At 45.3% G+C, this 24,202-nt stretch overlaps 1 protein-coding gene across 3 annotated transcripts in view; it reads left to right on the forward strand.

The window, feature by feature from the left end:
• CTBP1 (C-terminal binding protein 1) overlaps window positions 1–24,202 on the forward strand; it is a 326,081-nt gene that overhangs the window by 194,023 nt on the left and 107,856 nt on the right. Inside the window, exon 1 of one of the 3 annotated variants that reach the window (XM_018554763.1) lies at window positions 23,067–23,252. The exons of the other annotated variants lie outside the window; for them this stretch is intronic. Coding sequence (XP_018410265.1) covers window positions 23,213–23,252 — 40 coding nt within the window. The 5' untranslated portion in view covers window positions 23,067–23,212. Of the gene's footprint in view, window positions 1–23,066; window positions 23,253–24,202 lie in introns of those variants that run through there. 3 annotated transcript variants of the gene reach the window in all.

Consider the following 24,202-nt stretch of genomic DNA (forward strand, 5'->3'; position numbering starts at 1 on the left):
GGCCCCCCCCCCCCCCCCCTTCTGATCCAGCAGCATTCCTCATCTTGAATGATACCTAGTATCATCCAACTCATTTCCTGTGATCCCAGTCCATAATGGGCGTGCCCTTTGGAGGTGGCTGTATCACATGGACTCTTGGACAGATCAGCGCTCACACATCATTGCGTAAGGCCCACACTGTCCAAAAGTAAGGATCATCTACAGCCAGAGAAGGTGAAGAGGAAGGAGCCGTGACATCACTACACCAGTCAGAAGACTTTAGGATTTTAAGTATAGCCTCCAATACTTGGCTCCAGTGATGCGGCATGCACAAGCAACCTCTGTAACTTCTCTCTTACAGGTTCCTCATCTTTGGCCATCTTGATTGACTGGATGGGACAATGTAACTCGTGCTGCTTAGTGTATATTCAAAAAGTTAGCAAGTCTTCTGCATTAAGATAAAATGTTATTGAAAGTTCCACTTTATGGTAGAGGTATATTTTTGTCTACTGGAACCTGAATGTGACCTAGTATCAGGCTGCATGCACTCAAAGAGGGTTTGTCGTGAGAATGTACTGCATCCAGTTAGGACACCGACTCTCATAAAATGGTCAGTGGCGTTCAGTCACTTCTTTTATTCTTTTAATACACTAGCAGATAAAATGTTCACACCCCTGTGGCCATTCTGTGAGTATCCTAAATGGATGTGCTAGAGTGTCTATGTTCTGAATGGATGTTCTTGAAGGTCTATGTCCTAAATGGATGTGTCAGAGGATCTATACCTTAAATGGATGTGCTTGTAGGGCTATGTCCTAAATGGATGCGCTAGAGGGTTTGTATTCTAAATGTATGTACAAGAGGATCTATGTTCTAAATGGATGTTCTTAAAGGTCTATGTCCTAAATGGATGTGTCAGAGTATCTATATCTTAAATGGATGTGCTTGAAGGGCTTTGTCCTAAATGGATGCTCTAGAGCAGGGGTGCCCATTAGGTAGATTGTGATCTACCAGTAGCTCTCAAAGCTGATGCTGGTAGATCAGGAAGGGTGTGAATGGCGGCCCCTTTATTCCATTTTGGTATATTTTATTTAGCTGTGCACACATGATTACCTATTAGCCTGAGTCTGCTGAGCCAAGCTCCCTGACACCTTTCTGGTGGATTCTGGTGGTTGAAGTGCTATGTATTACATCAAAGAGTATTAGTTTACAAAGCCTGTTGCACTACACTGTTTGCAAAATACAGCAAGGTGAGCCAGGAGAGAGAGCGCGGGGAGAGACAGCCAGGGGAGAGACAGCCAAGGGAGAGCGCGAGGAGAGACAGCCAGAGGAGAGAGCAAAGAGAGACAGCCAAGAGAGCGAAGTGAGACAGCCAGGAGAGAAAATGAGGAATGACAGCCAGGGGAGAGAGCGAGGAAAGACAGCCAGGAGAGGGAGGTGAGATAGCCAGGAGGATGAGCAAGGAGAGAGAGCAAGGAGAGACAGCCAGGAGAGAGAGCAAGGAGAGACAGCCAGGAGAGAGAGAGAGAGGAGGGACAGCCATGAGAGCGAGGTAGGTTTTTTTTTCCGTTGGTAGATCTCATGTAGCTCGTCATTTAAAAAGTAGATCTTAACACAAGAATTGTGGGCACCCCTGCTCTAGAGGGTTTGTATTCTAAATGGATGTACAAGAGGATCTTTGTTCTAAATGGATGTTCTATATCCTAAATGCATGTACTAAAGGGCCTATGACCTGAATGGATGTGCTAGAGGGTCTTTGTTCTAAGTGGATGCTCTTGAAGGTCTATTATCCTAAATGGATCTGCTAAAGGGTCTATTATCCTCAATGCATGTGCTTGTGGGTCTATGTTCTAAATTTGATGGCTGAAGCTCCTGCCATACACACCCCAGGCCTTCTCAAAGTCTAAGCAAGACTTGCTCTCCTGTAAGGTATGGCCTCAGTGTAACAAATACTGTAGTGTCAGGACCTCTGGGGGGGTGCTAGGATATGTTACCAGGCACTCTGACTGCAGCCGGATAATTTTTTCACATTTTACCACGAAGTTTGCGTTTTTTCCCCCCCAGTACTACTAAGCGGGAGATGTTAGTAAAATGTCTAACTCCACTCTGTTTTCCGCATCATTTAAGGCAACGTGTATTAATTGCCTAAACTCCTAAACAGTGAAACACTCCAGGGCTTTGCTGGTTTTAGCCGAGGCACTAACCACTTTCTTAGAAGGGTTTATTAGAGGGGGAGAAATACTTGCGGTCTCCATAGGGTTATTTTACAGGGTGGTGTAACCTTTGTCCCGGAAACCAAAATTACACCCCTCCAGAAAATATACTCTGCTGAAAAGGAAACTTGGACTTTGCAAAATTCCAAACGTAATCATGTCCCAGTTCTCCTCTTCATTGGCCTCATTGAAGGAAAGTATTGTGTGTTTCCAGTAAGCCCCAGAAAGTAATCTATGGAGCTGTTACTGCAATTCTTACCTTAAAGACTTTTTTGATGCAATGTGTAATTTAAATAGTGAAAATCCATCTATGGGTTGTCCTTCCCCTTGGCCTGATGTATGCATGCTGCTCAGTTGCTCATATAGCAGTGTGTTGCACTAAATTTTTGATTGGCAACCCAACACACCTGTTTTGCCGCATACTTGAATGTATCACTGTGCACTGCGGTGTGCTGTGTTAACAGAAATGCTTCAGGTCCAATTTTCAGTTTATTGTTGCAGATGGCAGCTCTTTCATGTGAATGGGCTGCATTAATGCAACGCATGTGATTACACACTGCAATGCATCAGAATGGTTTCAATAAGCCCTCAGTTTAGGAGTACTGTGAGCCTAGGCTGCTGCTGATGCATTCCCAGGATGTGTGTAATTGACAGCCTGGGCTCACAGAAAGTGTATTTAATGATGCTGACTGATTCTATATGATGGCATGTACTTCTGTCCTGTGGCCCCCGATTTAAGTTCCACTTTAAAAGTATAACTCCAAATCTATAGGGACCCCAAAAAAGCATGACCAAGCATAGGTCACCCTCTCTACACTCCAAGGATGTTACCCAACTTCCTCCGTTTAGCACCATCAGTCTCTTCTGGGTTGATCATACAATCATTTACAATCAATCGTTTAACCCAGAAGACATTGATGGTGCTAAATGGAGGAGGAAGCTGGGTGACATCCTTGAAGCATAGAGAGGGTGGCCAGTGCTTGGCCATGCTTTTTATGGGGTCCCTACAGCTTCAGAGTTCTACTTTTAAAGTAAAACTTCAGTCAGGGGCCCACGGGACAGAAGTACATGCCCTCATATACAATCATGCACAGCATACTTATACAGTATGTCAGACTTACCTGACTGTTCATTCTTGTCCCTTGCTGTCACCGACATCTTCTGGTATTCTTCTGGCTTCTTGGGCCAGTGGTCTCATTGGGCAGCCACTGATGATGCGACTTCTGCACACATCCTCTGGAGTTATGATATTTTGGCCATCCGTCACAGGCAGTAAACTCAAATACGAACCCTTGAAAATAAAAGGGTTCATATGTTTTTGGGCAGAAGGGACATACAAAAAGTCACTTTGACAAAAAAGAAAAACTCTACCCACTAGCAATTTTATTTTTTTAAACTTCAACTTTAGGTGATTGCCCTTCCATATGTTTATTTCATTAAAAGTAGTAATTAATAGATGAATTGGTAGAGGGAGTTTTGCATTTGGCATAGGCCCAAAAGCCTGAAGCTTGTTAGCCCCATGTATGTATCTGAAGTAAAGGAATGTGTGGACAATTAGACCCGCTCTTGTAATTGCCATAAAATGGGTTTCCTCCAGTATGGGCCAGGTCATGTGATGTTCGCTGATAAGAGTCACAAGTTAGTTGGTCTACATGACTTCTCCAAGTCCACATGGCTAATGCCAGGGAATTGAGGGAGTGTTATGCAGAAAGTTGGCTAATCAGTATTCCTACGTGAACACTGGGGGTGAGTAATTCCTAACACTATACACATGACCCAACAGCACTGGCATGTGCTGGTTTTCTTTTGGGGGGGGGAGGTATTTTGGAATGAGTAACCTGTAATAACAAATATTATTGCAAATATTTTCACTAAAATGTTCGTTCTTTACCCTAAATGCAAATTGATTATATATGATCCAAAACCAAGTTTGCAGATATCCCAGGCTACACTTTTTTCCATACCATACTCAGGGTTCAATGACTCTATGAACAGGTCAGACTGTTGCGGTGCATTACCATGCTATGTGTTAAGGCAGCCCCGTTCATTTGGTGTGCCAATGCTCCACAACGTAGATGCATTCTTTTTCAAAGCAGTGCACTACAATGTGCATATTGTTCAAATGTATTGTGGTGTGCTGGCCAGTTACATTGAGGTGCTGTTCAATAGGATAGTTAACACATTGTAGTTAGTTGCATGCATTGCGGTAATGTGTCTTTTACTAAATTTTACTGTGGCACACTCCAATATGAATCCAGTGTAACTTTTCCGGAAGGTAAAAGAAGAATAAAAAACAATTATCAATAGAAAACATCCTATTGAAAAAATAGGACACTAAGGGGGTATTCTGCGAGTTGTTTTGTGTTATGTTCCAACCACATTTGGTTGAAACTAGGGATGTTCAGATATCAAGTACCGTACCTGGTGCAAGTACAACTACAGATACTTTTCCAGGTCCAAGACCAGACTAGAGAAAAACTCAAAAGTTAGGAGGCAGCTGTCATGTTTAAGGAGCATATGGGACTCCTGGGAGTTGTGCATCGGTGTGTTAATGTATGATTTGTTATATATTAGGGATGCACCAATATCATTTTTTCCAGACCAAGTACCGATACTTGTCCAAGTAATACAGTGTTATGGTAAGCTCAGAGTACCTGTCAGGGTTTACCGTTCTCCTCTGAGAATCTCAGCCAGGATTTCCAGAAGATCCGCTACTAATGGATCTCATAGATTCCAGGCCAGTATGGCTAGTAAAAGTAAAAGATTCCAGACCAGGACTTCCAGTGTACCCTGAGGCTGTGCGTGTCATCTCTGACTCAGAAGGGTATTTAAGCACTAGCTCTGCAAGGAGCTGGTGCTGTGTCTTTTTGCAAGCTTCCTGTTTATACTAGCTTATACTGCTATTTTCTCTTTGCTGACCCTGACCGCCTGACCCTTCTTCGCTTGCTGCCCGCACTGATCTTCTGCCTGGACCCAACTTTGCTCTTGTCTCCTGTGTTTATCCTCTGATTACTCGTTGCTGACCACCCTCTGCTAGCCGCCTGCCTTGAACTCTGCCTGGATCTGACTACTGTCTCCTCATTGGAGCCCTCCTGTTCTCATCCATCCCTTGGGGCAACCCTGGGGATCGCAACCTGGTACCAGCAAGCAGCCAAGCCCATCTCCACCATCAGGAGCTCTGGTGAACACCCCCTGGTAGTTAGACTCCGCCCCTCAGGGACGCCTGTGTCACCTGCCAGGGGGTGTCACCCTAACATACAGATACCAATTACTGATAAATTTTTGTTTATTGTCATGTGCCAGTTTTTCTCAAAAAATACAGACTAATGATTTCAGGACAGAGGTCTAGCGCCAGGGCCCAGTCTGAGCTGCAACCGCTGCAACCCTGGTAGTTCTCGTGAAAATGGCAAGTATCGGCACTGGTATCTGAACATCCCTAATTGATACATAACATAAAACAGGTAAATATTTCACATGCACCCCTATATTTAGGGGCCTATGGTTAGAGTATCTAGAGTTACTACTTCTGATTATGGGAATACTCTACATTATTATTACATAGTATTTATATAGAGCCAACAGTTTGCGCAGCGCTTTACAATATAAGGAAGACATTACAGTTACAATACAATTCAAGACAAGATGGTAAGGAGGGCCCTGCCCCTGAGGGCTACATGGACTTTATCTGCTGTATGGCCATCTTATAGGGGCTCCAGGTCATCCTTGGTCTGGCTTTATAGTGTCCACTGCGGATTGGGGAAACTGGTGGTGATATCTCCCAAAATATGTCCCCGGGAGGACCAACAAAACTCCTTTAATCCCCTTTGCCAGCGAAAACGCTAAACTGTAGTATCCAGTTTGGATGGAGGTGAGCTTTACAAGCCTAACTCCTCTTTCGATGGGACACTATGGTAAAACGGGCGCACTGATGAATAGTTTCTTTTTCCTTCTGAATATTTTAGATATTTAGGAACCCAGCAAATTAGACAGATCAGTCTACTTTTGTATGTTCTTTTTTTTTTTTACTCATGTTTTTGAACATTATGTAAATGTATCTGGTAACATTCGGAACATTTTGTCATGTACACCACAAGTGTTTCAAGATAGCCTCCTACATGCAGTTTTGGTTAACCCTGTCAAGTGTCAATACTCGAAGCAGGCCTATGTATTTGAAGATTAAAAGAGATGTGAGGTTCATGAGCTGAGAGTTAATTATATGATTTTAGAAAGATCTGATCAAAGGGAAATGGTTTAATAAAAATGAGCAGAAACCCCTTTTTTTTGGTGAAAATGTTTTTTTTCTTTTTATGTAGCACTTTTCCTCAGCGTGTCATAGCTGATAGATCTGGAGTGGGACCCCCTACTAATAGCCACAGTAGATATGCAGACCCGGGAACTCGGCGCAAAGATCTAAGCAATAGAGTCCCTGAAATATATAAGAATCAGGCAGGTTGTTCAACTCTCCAGCACATACCAAAAACTGAAATATCCATTTGAAGCAAGCCTCCTACAGTGGAGCCGGAGAGGGGACTTTATCGTGACTTTCTATGAGGAAATCGCCATTTGATTTAAGTCTCATTAACATGGAGTAGTAATAACAGGAGGTTGATCTGCATTTTTACCCCCCCCCCAAAAAAAAAACCTATGGCTGGGCCCACACCTAGGTGTATCAAATATGCGCGTTTGTCACGCGTTTCGTGCAGCGTGTTTGTTTTTACCATGATTCACGTTAAAATACACGCGGCAAATACGCCCCAAAGAAGCTCCTGTACTTCTTTGGGCGCAGGGCATTTTTGCACAGCGTTCCTACGCGCTGTAAAACGCCCAGGTGGGAACCATGCCCATAGGCAATCATTGGTTTTCACATGTTGAGCGTTTTACAGAGCGTAGGAACGCGCTGTAAAACGCCCAGGTGTGAACCAGGCCTATTAGCATCCGCTCATGTTTGTACACATAAACCATCGTAGCTGCTGCAAATTTTAAACATTTCACATTGGCAGACATGACCATTGCAGGCAGTGCTGCATGCCAAACATGACCATTGCAGGCAGTGCTATCACGCCGGCTCTATAGGTCTAGAGCCGAGTGATCACGTACCGCTGATTGCTCAGCTTGCAGCTTCTCCCTGCAGAGAGACGTGGCTGTCATTCACAGGTCCCTGCAGGCATTTCCCCCTCCCTTCTCTGTTCCTCCAGCGCTCATTGGAGGGACAGACAGGGGAGGGGGCGGGACCAGCTGACTCTGGCTCTAGAGAGGCAGAGCCAGCTGTCAATCAGGCAGCGGGGTGGATCCCAACAATATTGTCCGGTGTTCTATTAAAGTTTGTGACTGCGTTAGAATGTGTGACCGGTGACGTGGTCACACATTTTAAAGTAATCACGTCCAGTTTTTCTGCGGTAAAATATGTGACCGGCAAAAGGTGAAGAATTCCAGCTCTTCCAGGGCAGATCAGCATCTCAGATCGTATGTGCAGGAGAACCGATCTGCCCTGGAACAGCTGATCGTCCCTAAAATGTCACTTCTACCCGGCTTTGTGGAATGTCAGATCGCACTCACAGAGTCGGATAGAAGTGACATTTCAGGGCCGATGTCACTCCACGAGATGTTGAAAGGTGATGCGAGGAATCTGACACTACACTGTTGCCCTTCTGTTGTCTTGTACCAGTCCTGCCAATCTCCGTTCTGCCCTAACATTGACTAGTCGCTGATGGCCACAATTCGCACGTTCAGACCCAGATTTTCGGCTGACAGTCCAGTCTTTAAACACTTTAACAACAGCTGCTCTTGAACATTTAACGAATTCTGCTGTTTTGCTGATACTCGCTCCATGGCTCCGAGCGCCAACAACCATCCCGCGTTCAAAGGCTGTTAAATCGCGTTGTTTACCCGTATCTTCAGAAACAAGTCACTTCTAGTGTCGTGGTAAAACAACCTGCTTCTCATAATGGTCTGGCCCTCTAGCAACTTCAGCGCAAAATTATAGCTAATTTGACAAAAATCTCCACCTTGGCCCCCGGGGCAATTACAGGAAATGTACAACACTTTCTGTGTAAGGGCAACAAATCGAAATGTATACAGAGATCCTGTGTGTGTCAGGTGCGTGTACACGCATTCCAATTTTACCTCCTGCTGAAGAACCATTATATCCCAAGAGCGCTTAATGGCATTCACAGCTGTGTATGAGGAAGCCCTTTACTGGCTCCTATGCAGAAAATAATAATACATCACATTTTTTTATTTTATGAATGTGTGCATTTATTATTATTATTATTAATATTATTATTGTTTTTATTTTAATTATTATTATTTTATTCATTACAGGTAGTTATATAGTGCTGACAATTTACACAGTGCTGTACATACTATTCACATCACTCCCATTATTATTATTTTATTCATTACAGGTAGTTATATAGCGCCGACAATTTACACAGTGCTGTACATACTATTCACATCACTCCCATTATTATTATTTTATTTATTACAGGTAATTATATAGTGCTGACAATTTACACAGCACTATACATACTGCACATCCACATCAATCACATTAATATTATTTTATTTATTTATTACAGGTATTTATATAGAGCTGACAATTTACACAGCGCTGTACATATTGCACATCAACATCAGTCCCATTATTATTATTATTTATTTTTTTACAGGTAATTATAAAGTGCTGACAATTTACACAGCGCTTTACATACTGCACATCAACATCAGCCCCATTATTATTTATTTATTACAGGTAATTATAAAGTGCTGACAATTTACACAGCGCTGTACATACTGCACATCAACATCAGTCCCATTATTATTATTATTTATTTATTACAGGTAATTATAAAGTGCTGACAATTTGCACAGCGCTTTACATACTGCACATCAGTCCCATTATTTTTTGTAGAGGTGGACTGTGCCTTTAACCAGAGTCAGATGGTCTGGGGTGAACCTGAGCAGAGCAAATAGCGGGGCCTCTGAAACAGGAAAGGCTGCACAATGAGACTCGGCGTTGAGCGCTGAAAGTTGTGCGTGGAAGCACATAATAAACTTATTCATGTCTGACTTCCTGTGCAGGAGATTTCGCCATGTGATGCAGTGAGTGAGGGGACAGAGTGGGCTGGAGGGAGGCGGGTCAGGCGGCGGCCTTGCAGACAACGGCCATTATTTGGGGCCTGATTGTTCCTCTGGCGTACAGTCCAGTGTACGGCTTGATTGTAGTCAGCTGACCACGCCAGCAACGGATCTCCGAGACAAACGAAGCAAATCTTTGTTTGGGGTTTCCGACTTCACTTTTTTTTCTTTTTTTTAAGCCTATTTGTTCCGCTGCTCATCGGCGAGCTGCGTCTTCAAGTGCCCAACAGCCAAACCTTTTCTTTACAGTGAAGACTGGACTCCAGATAGAAAAGATGAACGTAATGGCACCTCTGTGTTCATATATACATCATTTAAAGCTTGCACCGTTGTACCAGTGTTCCATCGAAAGCTCCAACTCATCGAAATCTCCAACTACCGCACTTCCAGTGCTCAGAAAGGCCGGATTTCTGTGCAGTTGCGGTGCGCATGCGCGCAGACCAGTTTCAGAATCGTCGAGTTTGCCACCTGCTGAATATTGTTAAAATGCAGCTGTACAGAGCTCCGTCAGTCTTTGCGTTTTGCTGTCTAATGCCGAATGGTCGAGATCTCCAACTTGCAAGTATCTGGCAGTGAGGTAGTTAGAGATTTCGACGAGTTGGAGCTTTCAATAGAACACCGGCTCCTCTCCTGGACTGATATTGCCTTCTCTGATTTCACTGCACACTGTGAGCTTCTCTTAGTGTGCATTAGAAGCTGCAGCAAGTCAGATAGGGCCCACATCATACTTGTTAGAGGATGTCCAGCATCATCTATTTCCCTCCTCCCTAGTCTTGCTGTCCATGGCCCGCCCCTTTCATTCATTGGATTTCGGTTATCATTCTGCAACACAGGTCTGCTTGCAAATTCATCCTGCCTAGGAACGCCCACTCCTCCAAAATGACACACCCACCCATCAAGGCATTTTGCTATTTGCATAACTCCTCCCAAGATCACGCCTACTGCTTGCATCCTCTTGGGAGGAGTACTGAGGCAGGGCGCTGTGATGTTTTCAGGAAGCTATGTACAGCACCCTGCCGGCCCATTCCCACCAGCCATGATCTAAGTGTCTGAAATAACGTAATGAAAAGTGACCTTAACAGATGTCATTGGCATGTCGATGAGATGGAGAGGGAGGAACCAGTTGATGTAAATCAGTGGAAGTGCCTGCATTTGACTTGTTCAGCCGCTTGCAATTCCTTGTGCAGCAAAGCTCCGACTGCAAGAGGGAGAAGCAGTGCAAGGATCCAATCAGTTGCGCTACAGTGCAAGGAGCCAGTGGTCAAACTATCGCCATGCGACCCAGGCGGCCGCTATGGGGCCAGGGGGACCAGGACGAGGAACATAGGGGTCCCCCTGATTCTGTGCGGGCCGCCTGGGTCACTATGGCATCGCAGGCTGCTGGCTGTCACTGGCGCCTGTCAGTGATCTGTGCAGCGGTGCGGTCCTCACAGCCGCTGCTGAGTCAGTGACAGCCAGCAGCTGAGGAAAAGAAGGCTGGGCGCAGCGTCGGCAGCAGAGGAGGAGGCAGGGCCCGGCGATGGAGGAGGAGGCGGGGCCCACCAGGGACCATGAAGGAGGAGGAGGCGGGTGCCCGGCGGTGGAGGAGGCTGACAGGTAAGAGGTGTGCAGGGGTGTGACCAGCCCACCTGAGACCCCGCAGAGCCCACCATAGAGACTCTATGGTGGGCTCTGCAGGGTCACTCTCAGGTGGGCTGTGTGGGATCTCAAGTGGGCTCTGCAAGGAGCGTAACTAGAAATCACAGGGCCCCTTACAAAATTTTGCTACGGGGCCCTGTGATTTCTAGTTACGCCCCTGCAGGAGCATGTGGATAAGAGGAGAGAACAGAGTGACAGAGAGTTGAACTCCTCACTCTACTGCTTCTGCTTTCACTGTCCAGTCACAGGATGGGGGAGGGATGAGACCTGAAAGCGTTACTTCATTAGAGTAGAGAATAATCAGGTCTCCTGCCCTCTGCCCTGCAAGCCAGGACCGTGCTGTGTGGCCATTTCTGACACCTTCTCAGGACATCAGTTGCCTGGCTGTGTCTGGCTTCCTTATATATTGCAAGGAGTTTGCATGTCCTCCCTGCGCCTGTGCAGGTTTCCTCCCACACTCCAAAGACACGCTGGAAGGTTATTTGGCCCAGTATGTTTTCATGTGAGATAAGGACCTTAGATTGTAAGCTCCTTGAGGGCAGGGACTGATGTAATTGTGCAATTACGTAAAGCGCTGCATAAACCTGTTGGCGCCATATAAATACCTGTAATACCCAAAACCTACCGGCATATCATTGGAGGGTGGGAGGAAATGGGCAAACCCGGAGGTAACCCACGCAAGCAGAGGGAGGACATGCAAACTCCTTGCAGATAGTGATCTGATCTGGATGCAAAACAGTGACCCCAGTGCTGCAAGGCAGAAGGGCTAACCACTAAGGGCGGTCCCTATAATGACGCAGCCTGAGGCGGCATTTTATTGGGTCACGTGGGGGCCAGAATGTCACAGGTTGCTAGAAGCTCCTGTGACATTCTGGCCAGTACCCCACCCAGCTCAATGACATCACTGGTTGCCAGGAGCTGAGAAGGATGCTCTGGCTGGTGTCCGGGCCTGCTCCTGGCAACCAGTGATGTCAGTGAGCTGGGTGGGACAGAGCTGTACCCAAAGGTAGCAGCAGCCACTTCCAACCCCCTCTGGTAATGTCCGTCATCTACCCCTCCTCCCTGGTAACCTTCATTGCCAGCACCCCAACCCCCTGGCCTCAGACAGCAAATACTGTAGGGACGTCCCAGATATGAAATCCTCACTGACCTCTATAGTTACATCAATTATGGAGCCGTTCATCCTCAAAATTCTCAACGAAGCAGTCAAGTCATTCATGCCGGGTGTCGGCACTCTGCTCTCTCCCCTCTTTCTGTGCACCTGCCCTGTGTTTTCAAAACTGAGAAGTTGCAAAATTTGAGGATGAATCGCTCCTCAGTGCCTGCAGCTACAGAGATCAGAGTTTTACTTTATCAGTGCAGTAGCTTTACTCGGCCAGAAGTTCTACTTTATCAGTGCAGTAGCTTTACATGTCTGCTGAGAAAAAACCTCATACTTTTACCTTTTATTCACAGGAAAATAAGTAGTAAACAATGAGAAGTGACAATACAAAAATATGATAAAAGATACTAAATGACAAACTAATATTACAAATCCCTCTAAAGACTTTTTTTTCCAAGCGATTTTTTCCTAAGCGGCCAAGTGAGTGAAATTAAATTTCCGCTTCAGTGAAATGTAACTGACAGCGGAATCGATAATTGATTTAAGCTGGAATCACTCGGCTCATCAATAGATTCTCTGTGATCACGTATGTTCATGCTTGTCATCATGTTGTTATGGCGTGTACGTGTCTGTGTCTTTTTTCCTGTCAGATTTAATCATATAACGTAGGGGTAGGCATCTCTGACATGCCAGCTTTGGTAAAACTACAAATCCCTTTGTACCTCTGGGAGTCACGCCCGTGGATGTCAGTCTTGCAATGCCTGATGGGACTTGTAGTTTCACCACAGGTGGGGTACTAAGGTTACCTACCCCTGATGTGAACATATGGGGGAATATTTCTAGGAAGTCTCCCCCTAGTTATTGTCTAAAGGGCTACCTATCATTAGCGCGCACCCTGCACAGGAACCAGCAGGGCACATGTCTGCATTACCAAATCTCATATTATTCTGAGCAAAAAGGCAATTCCTGTTTTCTATTCTGTTTTCTAGGCAGTCTGGGTCACATGTCTTCTTGCCAATTTGAGCATTGTGGGCGTTTCAGGGTATTAGAAACTGCAGGGAGATCACAGGGCCCTCCCTATAATGGGGTCATTTATTGGGTCATGTGGGGGGAACACCTGCCGCCCCTTTTCCTGCCAGAGCATCCCAGGTGGCTGAGAGCTCTTAGCAAATGGTGACGCTCTGGTTGGCATCCTGCCCAGCTCCTGGCAACAGTGACTTCAGTGACCTGAGCGGGATGCTGGAGCTAACCGCCACGACCCGGTACACCAACCCCCCCAGCTCATGGCCTGCCAATCAAAATCCCCCCCCTATCCCTGGACTCTTTGTGCATCGGCAGCAAATCCCACCTTCCCTCCCTGATCTCATCATGCCCCGCCGGCTCCCATGAGCCCCCGCCCCCTGCGTCAGGCACACTTCCTGGAAGTACAAGAACTTGATATACCCAAAACAACAGAGACGCACAAACATAATTGTACATGACATGGGATCTGGCAATACAAAATGATGAAATATTTTGTCTCACATTTTCCAGCATGCAGGACGTTGTCAGTGTTGGTCATTTTGTGTCCCCGTGTGCTGCCAGAAGATAGTGATGGGATTGGGCAGTGCATGTGAGGGCCCATGGCTCATCTGCTGTGCATTCTAAGTAGGGATGCACTGATACCGATACTAGTATAGGTGTCAGTGCCAATACCAAGTATTTGTGCAAGTACTCCGATACTTACCTCTGATACTGGAACTTCCGGTCAGAGAGAAGTGCCGAGGGAGCATGGTGCCGGCTTTCTTTCCAATCAGGAAACCGGGCGGTGGGTTATGACCCACTTCCTAGCCTCCTGGCAGCCAGCCTGCCTAGGAACAAGTGACACCGGCTTCCTAGCCAATCAGGAAGCCGGGGGGTGGGTCATGATGTGCTGCCGAGCTTCCTGATTGGTTAGGAAGCCAGGCAGCCTCAGCATGTGAAGCCGGTGTTCTTTCGCTAGAACACCGGCTTCACAGGCAATCAGAAAGCCAGGTGATGGGTCATGATCCGCCGCCCAACTTCCTGATAATCTGGGGACACGGCATTGGCGCTCGGTATCGGCGAGTACCGAAAAAAATATATTGGTACTCGATACCGAAAAACAGGTATTGGTGCATCCCTAGTTCTAATTTTACATTGTACAATGGAGCTTCCATTTCAGATTCTCCTTCATCCTTGTTCATTGAAGCTTCTTGATGTTTCACTAAGAAAGGGACATTATTATGCACCGAGGGCTAAGTAGGAGGAGTTCCGCTGACATCACATGACCTACAGACCTGAATGTCTGGGCTGTCTTATCGGTTTGGCATTTTAGTGTCAGGTTGAAGTTGATAAGGTGGAGTGGGCAGGGCCGGGCTATTTGTACTAAAGGGAAATCTAGATAACATTGTGTTTCACATGCTTTACACACCTGAAGGACCATTGTAGATGATGGTGTTTGTATATATTTATTATTGCCGTGCCTACTTTACAAAGCCAGCAGCAGTATGGCAGTCAATCGGTTCTTATAACACGCCAATGATTGTGTGCAATGAATCCCCCAGGATTCCCCAATCTTGGGTGTCCTACAAATAGTGTGCACAAATTCTGGGGCCACGCAGTGAACCATCCCCACACCTGTGATCACGGCCGTCCCTAAAATTAGGCAGGCTGAGGGTGTTGTCTCAGGTGGCATCTTTTTGGGTCACGTGGGGGGGGCTACACAGTGTTTGCCTTTCCGGCCAGAGCGTCCGAGGTGGCTAAGAGTCGGGTAGTGAGATGTGTAAGGCCCGCGTGCATCTTCCTGCCCCGCTCTTAGCATCCTGGCATGCTCTGGGCGGCAACCCGCCCAGCTCCTGGAAAGCGTTGACATTACTGGTTGCGAAGGCGTCCCAGGTTGCTAAGAGCCGGGAGCCGGGTGGGTAGTTGTTTTCTACATTTAGCCCTGCTTTGGGCAAGCAGAGCTAAATGTACAGCGGGGAACCTGCCACTTGTTTTGTACAAGTTTAGTCAGGGAGAGTAAATCCGGCCCTGGGTGTCAGCCCTGCTCTATTTAATTTTTTTATAAACTAGTCAGACCCTCCCACTCCCCCATCCCCACAGCATAACGGCCAATCATTCTGTAGCACCAAGATAAGAACTAGGAGGGCCAATTACTCTCCATGAGAGACGTGAGCACTAGACACAGGAAAGCTCTGAATTTGACACGATCAACCAGTATTTTTTTACAAACGCGGAGCAAATATAATAAAAGCTTTTTAATGGCATATTTAACAGATCAGAATGGATGAATTAGAGGCAGCTCGTGCTTGGGGTTTACATACACTTTAAGCAGTTGAGAAATGATAATGGCTGCTGGTAAATTAATTGGTTTACACCACGCAATGTAAAATGACACCACACATATTTAACTGTGATGCCAGATGTGACAGTAATTTGTGCCTTGTATTGTTTCCTGCCTATTACAGCTTGTTTTCCCCCTTCCTTTACTAGAGACGTTGTGCTTTGTCTCCTTGGAATAGGTTGCGGGATACGAAGGGAGCTCCAATGCCTAATGCAAGCCGCCCTGACTGCCGGGAGGGGTAGGATAAGCTATACTGGACATGGGCCTGCTACAAGCGAGGGGGTGAGGGTGGTGAATGTGCTCGGCTACCTTTGAACGCTGCCCCTCCCTGTTCTTGTTTGGTTTGTGTGGTTGTGTTTCTCACACCTATGCTCACACAGTAACGCCTGCTCGTGATGAGGATGCGTAACGTGTTACTCGTATTAAAAGCTTAAAGCTTCCAGTTACACTAAGACACATAAAAAGTCACAGTACATGTGTCGACTGTTCACGCCTGGCCTGGAAACCCACCCCAGTGCAGCATTCATTCTACACAGCGCATTCAAAAACCTGCTGCAACCCATGAATGGGAATTAACCGCATAGCAATGAATGGAATTTCTGCTTAACTGAAGGAAAGTGACACATTGGTATGAAGTCTGGTATATGTAGGTGCTGCAGGTGTATCCAGGGCCTGCATGTGGCTCAGGGCTATGAAAGGCTCTCCCAATGAAAGTGAAAGTGTGCGATGCACAGCAGATCCAGTCCACCCACGCGCTAATGCGTTTGGAAAACCACTCTGCGGCCTGGCATCTGGAGGCAGCCAGCAAGAACGAGAGCAGGCGTCATGCTTGTAGATTGGCATCCCGCTAATGCCTCCTCATTGTAGTGCATTGACATGCAGTTTTATACTTGTCATTTCAATGGGTCCCTCAAGGCGTGTCAATGAACGTTGATGCGTAGGTGTGGGCCCATGCCACTCAGGCCTATGCATGTGCTAACACCCTTTTATTTGCTTGACGCCTATTTCCCATTCATTTTCAGGGAGCCTTCAACACGGCCCCAGACCGAAAACCTGCTTCATTTTTTTTTCAGTGCCCCCCAAAGCAATTTATTGCATTACAGGGGAGCCGCTGCTTTGTTTACTTTGTATTTTCATTAGAATGCCTTGGAAAATGAATATCATCACACCATAACATTGCTGCCGACTTCACGGTAGCCTTCTTGGGAACCAGAGAGCGCCCGTTCACATCGCCGGCCTGCATATATGACCCTGCTGAGACCCTCCAGATCTGCCCCTGCTGAGACCCTCCAGATCTGCCCCTGCTGAGACCCTCCGCATCTGCCTCTGCTTAGACCCTCCACCCGACATCAGGTCACCCCCCAGAGCAGAGCGCCAGGACAGAGTAGGTGTATGTTTAGCAAAGTATTATATACTACTATTCTGCATTGCTGGTATTTGTAGTCCTCTATAGCTGATGGTATTATTCTGCATTGCTGTTTAATGTATTGCTGAGATTTGTAGTCCTCTACAGCTGATGGTATTATTCTGCATTCCTGTATAATGTATTGCTGAGATTTGTAGTCCTCTATAGCTGGTGCCATTCTGCATTGCTCTATAATGTATTGCTGAGATTTGTAGTCCTCTATAGTTAATGATATTATTCTGCATTGCTGTATAATGTATTGCTGGGATTGTACTCTATAGCCGGTGCCATTCTGCATTGCTGTATAATGTATTGCTGAGATTTGTAGTCCTCTATAGTTAATGGCATTATTCTGCATTGCTGTATAATGTATTGCTGGGATTTGTAGTCCCTCTACAGCTTGGAGTCAGTGGCAGAACTAGCAGGGCTGCAGCGGTTGCAGCCGCAACCTGGCCCAGGCTCTCCACCACTGTCCTAAATTCATAAGTTTGTATTTGTTTTAGAAAAACGGTCACATGACACTAAAAAAAGGTGACGGTAATTGGTATCGGCGAGTACTTGTGGAAAAGTATCGGTACCTGGTCTGGGAATTTTTATTTTATTGGTGCATCCCTAGTTAGAGTTAGGGGTCAAAAATGAAATAAATGGGCACAGGCAACACAACATGCATCAACGCACATTACAGCACTCAGGTCTAAACAGGAGCCAAAGAACCTGTGATCTGCTGATTTTGGTTCTAATGCTTTATAGGTTGGTATGCAAAAAAATTATTATATTTGCACATTTTTTCTTTATATGAAGAAGTCTGCAATTATTTATTTATTTGTAAAAGGTGGTCTCGATTATTTTGCTGCCCTGTCTCAGAATATGAACATTATAAAAAAAAAGTGGAGTTGCCCTTTAAATTGATCTAGTTACATTTTTTCTTTGGGTTCCCGGCTGTTTCTGCAAACATTTTCGTTGTGTTAGAATTCCAATCCTAGACCTGCCCTTGTGATGCGAAATGACAAGCCTCCAGGCTAGCGATGGGTTAAAAGTCCAGGAAGCTTTCTAATCAGGAAATTCAAGTGTTCAGAGAGGTGTAACTGCAAGTGCCCTCCTATGTGTGTGTGCGTGTGAAGTCATCTAGGAAACGCACAGCTCTGAGCGCACATTTCATACTACACGCCGCAGCCGCCTTAGTCAATGAAAGACGAGAAAACAATGTACAAGGTCTTTAGGACCCAAATTCGGGCCCTGCCCTGACTATGGGCAATCAAAATAAAAGCGTGGTATAGATCACCATACAATAGTTGCCCACTGTCCTTTTTAAAGTGTATCTCAATCCAAGCACAAAAACGTAATGGGGGGAATTCATCAAAACTGGAGCAGACTGAATGTGGAGCAGTTGCCCATGGCAACCAATCAGCATCTCTCTTCAGTTTGCTCTGGTAAGATATGAAAATGAGACAGAGAAGCTGATTGGTTGCAGTGCAAATAGGCTCCAGATTTTGTCAGCGCCATTATTGATAAACTCCCCCCAATCTATTGCAGTTTACCAATCCTTAGATGTGGCGGCTGCATTCGTTTTCCCTTTTCCATCTTTTATTTCCTTTACTTTTACCTGGAAATCCTGCAAATAACACACTTCCTGTCCCTGGGTGGCTACGCTCACTCACTGTACCTTTACAGCAGGGGAAGGGAAACTTTGTCCCTCCAGCTGTGGTGAAACTCCAAATCCCAGCATGCTTTTGGGAGTCACGGCTGTGGCTGTCAGTCTTGCAGTACCTAATGAGATTTGTAGTTTCACCACAGCCGGAGGGCCTAAAGCTGATGGTATTATTCTGCATTGCTGTTTAATGTATTGCTGAGATTTGTAGTCCTCTACAGCTGATGGTATTATTCTGCATTCCTGTATAATGTATTGCTGAGATTTGTAGTCCTCTATAGCTGGTGCCATTCTGCATTGCTCTATAATGTATTGCTGAGATTTGTAGTCCTCTATAGTTAATGATATTATTCTGCATTGCTGTATAATGTATTGCTGGGATTGTACTCTATAGCCGGTGCCATTCTGCATTGCTGTATAATGTATTGCTGAGATTTGTAGTCCTCTATAGTTAATGGCATTATTCTGCATTGCTGTATAATGTATTGCTGGGATTTGTAGTCCCTCTACAGCTTGGAGTCAGTGGCAGAACTAGCAGGGCTGCAGCGGTTGCAGCCGCAACCTGGCCCAGGCTCTCCACCACTGTCCTAAATTCATAAGTTTGTATTTGTTTTAGAAAAACGGTCACATGACACTAAAAAAAGGTGACGGTAATTGGTATCGGCGAGTACTTGTGGAAAAGTATCGGTACCTGGTCTGGGAATTTTTATTTTATTGGTGCATCCCTAGTTAGAGTTAGGGGTCAAAAATGAAATAAATGGGCACAGGCAACACAACATGCATCAACGCACATTACAGCACTCAGGTCTAAACAGGAGCCAAAGAACCTGTGATCTGCTGATTTTGGTTCTAATGCTTTATAGGTTGGTATGCAAAAAAATTATTATATTTGCACATTTTTTCTTTATATGAAGAAGTCTGCAATTATTTATTTATTTGTAAAAGGTGGTCTCGATTATTTTGCTGCCCTGTCTCAGAATATGAACATTATAAAAAAAAAGTGGAGTTGCCCTTTAAATTGATCTAGTTACATTTTTTCTTTGGGTTCCCGGCTGTTTCTGCAAACATTTTCGTTGTGTTAGAATTCCAATCCTAGACCTGCCCTTGTGATGCGAAATGACAAGCCTCCAGGCTAGCGATGGGTTAAAAGTCCAGGAAGCTTTCTAATCAGGAAATTCAAGTGTTCAGAGAGGTGTAACTGCAAGTGCCCTCCTATGTGTGTGTGCGTGTGAAGTCATCTAGGAAACGCACAGCTCTGAGCGCACATTTCATACTACACGCCGCAGCCGCCTTAGTCAATGAAAGACGAGAAAACAATGTACAAGGTCTTTAGGACCCAAATTCGGGCCCTGCCCTGACTATGGGCAATCAAAATAAAAGCGTGGTATAGATCACCATACAATAGTTGCCCACTGTCCTTTTTAAAGTGTATCTCAATCCAAGCACAAAAACGTAATGGGGGGAATTCATCAAAACTGGAGCAGACTGAATGTGGAGCAGTTGCCCATGGCAACCAATCAGCATCTCTCTTCAGTTTGCTCTGGTAAGATATGAAAATGAGACAGAGAAGCTGATTGGTTGCAGTGCAAATAGGCTCCAGATTTTGTCAGCGCCATTATTGATAAACTCCCCCCAATCTATTGCAGTTTACCAATCCTTAGATGTGGCGGCTGCATTCGTTTTCCCTTTTCCATCTTTTATTTCCTTTACTTTTACCTGGAAATCCTGCAAATAACACACTTCCTGTCCCTGGGTGGCTACGCTCACTCACTGTACCTTTACAGCAGGGGAAGGGAAACTTTGTCCCTCCAGCTGTGGTGAAACTCCAAATCCCAGCATGCTTTTGGGAGTCACGGCTGTGGCTGTCAGTCTTGCAGTACCTAATGAGATTTGTAGTTTCACCACAGCCGGAGGGCCTAAGCGTACCTACCCCTGATTTAACCCTTTTGCTGCCAAGGAGTTTTTTGGGGTTTTTTTTGCATACATAGTTATAATCCACATTTTAGGCCTGAGAATTATTCAAACACCCCCCAGAATTATATATTTCCTGGAAGTAGAGACGCTGTAGAATAAAATGGCGGCACTTGCAAATTGTTAAGTCACAAAATATTAACACTTTCTCAAGGCTAAAATTTTCAGTAAAAAATACCTTGTTCATTTTAGAGCACAAAAACACAATATAATGCTGAATTTCTGTAAAATATCAAAGATGAGGTGATGCCGAGTATATATGGCCAACATGCCAAGCTTAAAAATGACGTGCGCCTGTAAAACGGTGACAGAATTCAGTACTCCAAATTGTCCTTAGGCGAAGCTTTAAAATCCCATAGGGGCCATCAGTTTAGAGTTATCTGTGGATATTGGCCCAAGAATTATTGATCTCACTCTGGTGCAACTAGCGATACCCAACGTGTGACACAATTGTCGTTTTCATACATAGGTGCACCCCAAGTGTGATTGCATTAGAATGTGAAATTTGTGGGGGGGGTCACATTTATTTTCCTTTTTTTAAGTATTATTTTTGTTTCCTAATTGCTGTCACATAAAGGGGATCACAAGCCCCCCTATGTGATGGCACATTGGAGGTGACAGGTTCTCTTTAAGGTGATAGTTGGGGTCTATTACACTCCTAATGTCACCTGTGCAATTCAAAGAAGCTCTTCAAGCACAGATCGGGCTTCTCTAACCAGGGATTGACAGCTGAGAAGACAGAAGGGATGCAATCGGCCTCACTTCCTGCTTCATTCGGTGGGGAGGAGCTCCCAATGTTCAGAAGGGACACATGATGGGGCCAATTTATAAATCTTTCTCCCAGCCATTCGCATACCATTCCCACCGCAGGATGGACTTCCTATACTCCTTGGCTCCATCTAGTGGCGGCAATGCAATCTCCCAGCGTATGGTTGGACAGAAGACTTATAAACGGGTCCCGTATGCAAAAAAAAAAAACAATCATCTGCCTGTTGACAATCATCTTTATAATATACAATGAGTTGCGCATGCGCGGCTCATTGTACAATCTTGGCATCCTTCGGTGCCAGAATGAATTTACTACCATGCGCATGTGCGTGAGTTTTGTTATTCCGGCCCGGCAAATCAAGATGGCCAAAGATCCCCCAGACTGTATGACACCATCAGGGAGGGTGACACCATAATGACTGCCAGTCATTTTGGTGTCCCCCCCTCTGAAAAGTTGGGCACTCGGTTGTAGACCGAGAGTCTGACAGCTGCACCAGAGAGGAGGGGACCCAGTTGCATACCTTATCCCTCCTCTCTTTGCTGGCAGCCATTATCAAGATGGCCACCGGCAGTTAAGTGTGCGTGACGTCATTTGGTGCGTGATGACGTCACAGCAGGTGGCACCCGGCCACCGCACCGGTTGACGCTCGCTCTCGGGAAGCCTCTGGGCCTTATCACGACATAATGAGGGAAATTTATCAAAACTGGATCAGAGAATCTGAAGCAGTTGCCCATGGCAACAAATCAGCATCTCTCTTCACTTAGATAGAAAGAAGCTGGTTTCCATGGACAACTGCTTCAGATTCTGTTGGCTCTAGTTTTGATAAATGGCCCTTAATGTGTCAGGGGGTAGGCAACAAATTCCATCATGCATCTGTCTCTAGGAATCATGCCTATGGCTGCCGAAACTTTGCAGTGCCTTATGGGACTTGTAGTTCCACAACAAGTGGAGCGCCGAGGTTGCCTACTCCTGCGATAACTAATTTCCTGCAGGAAGAATCTGCTGAACAACGGGGTAAATGTCCTGTAGCTGCGCTAAATATTATATTTTTTAATTGTAGGAGATCAGCTGTGCTAAAACATGAAATATAAATCCTTGCAATCACATTGTTGTGTGTGGTCATTGATCTGTGCAGTGTTGTGTTGACTGTGTTGTGTGTGGTCTTTGATCTGTGCAGTGCAGTGTTGTGTGTGGTCTTTCATCTGTGTTGTGTTGTGTGTGGTCTTTGATCTGTGCAGTGTTGTGTGTTGTCTTTGATCTGTGCAGTGTTGTGTTTGATCTGCACAGTGTTGTGTGTGGTCTTTGATCTGTGCAGTGCAGTGTGGTGTTTGATCTACGCAGTGTTGTGTGTGGTCTTTGATATGTGCAGTGCAGTGTTGTGTGTGGTCTTTGATCTGTGCAGTGTTGTGTTGAGTGTGTTGTGTTGTGTGTGGTGTTTGATCTGTGCAGTGCAGTGTTGTGTGTGGTGTTTGATCTGTGCAGTGTTGTGTTGTTGTGTGTGGTCTTTGATATGTGCAGTGTTGTGTGTGGTGTTTGATCTGTGCAGTGTTGTGTTGTGTGTGGTCTTTGATATGTACAGTGTGGTGTGTGATCTGTGCAGTGTTGTGTGTGGGGTTTGATCTGCGCAGTGTTGTGTGTGGTGTTTGATCTGCGCTGTGTTGTGTGTGGTATTTGATCTGTGCAGTGTTGTGTTGTGCTGTGTGTGGTCTTTGATTTGTGTTGTGCTGTGTGTGTTGTTGGTTTTTTTTCTTTTTCCTCCCTCCCGCAATGCTTTCCCTCAGCAGCTTCAGCCGACAAACCAAAGATTTGCTACTGGCACAAGCTGTCCCCTCCCTCCTGCCTCTCCCACTTTGCACAGACAGTCTCATTTGGGCTGTGTGTGTGCCCCTGCCTGTGTGCATGCGCCTGTGTGTGTGTCTTACTTCTGGGAAAAATTGAAGTGGCGGCCATATGCTTGGGATTAATTTTCCATACCTCACTCAATTTTAGAGAGGCCGGACACACACCTCAATGGGAAGTTCTCATTTGCTAAACAAGGGCTTGCCTCTAGGTAATGCTATTTCAACCTAACACCTTGGTTTTTTTTTTATTGTTACAATTGTTTCTTTTTTTTCCTCCTTTTTGTGTATCAATTTTTTGTTTTATTGTGTGCTCTAGCCATGGGGTTGCTAGCTTCCCTGTGTTATGCCCTTCTCCCATCCCCCTCCCCTCTTCCCCTGGCTTCAATCCTTGCTGGCTTTGTGTATGTGAGTCAATGAGAGCGAGAGTGCATTTTTTTTTTCTCTTTCCCTCTCCTGCGGAATAAAAGGTTTATTTATATCCCAACTTCGCTTCTACAGCATTATGCCCAGCAGTCGCAAAGCTGCAGCAGCTGTACGCGTCCTTTTCTGCTTCAAATCTCTCGTGTATTTTTATTTTTGCAAAAACATGCAGCGCGGAGCACGTCTGTAAACATATTTTTTTATTTCCTACTTATTTTGTTTTTTTTTTGTTTACGCCTGGTCAGGAGGAAATTGGTTTTTCTCTGCAGAGTCCTCCCTTTGGCTGTCTGGTAGCTGACAGGTTAAAAATTTTCGGGTTGTACTACAACAACTGACACATGTTGGTTTCTGAGCAAACAGGCTTGATATTTTTTTGCAGGCTGAAAAAGGAACTGGCTTTCTAGGTCCTTCCCCCCCACCCCTTGGCAGTACAACCAACACCGAGTTGAGATCATAATCCAGGCGGAAAAAAAAAAAAGAATTGCATGTGCAACTATGGGATTTTTTTTTTAAAGAACTTTCCAGGAGAGGAAATAAAATCTGTTCCGGCGATGGGAAAAATACTGCTGGGATCAGCAAAAAAATAAAACCCAGGACTGCAGCAGCTGACTCCGGTGGAGTTAAACGGCAAAGACAATTTTTGATCGAATTCCTCTCGAAAAGGAAGTAAATATTCGACGAAACTTTCTCCGAACCTTTTTTTCTTCTTTTTGGTGATTTTTTTTTGATGGAGCATGTT

Source organism: Nanorana parkeri, unplaced genomic scaffold, assembly GCF_000935625.1.
Source record: "Nanorana parkeri isolate BGI_ZX_2015 unplaced genomic scaffold, ASM93562v1 scaffold172, whole genome shotgun sequence".
Lineage (NCBI taxonomy): Eukaryota > Metazoa > Chordata > Amphibia > Anura > Dicroglossidae > Nanorana > Nanorana parkeri.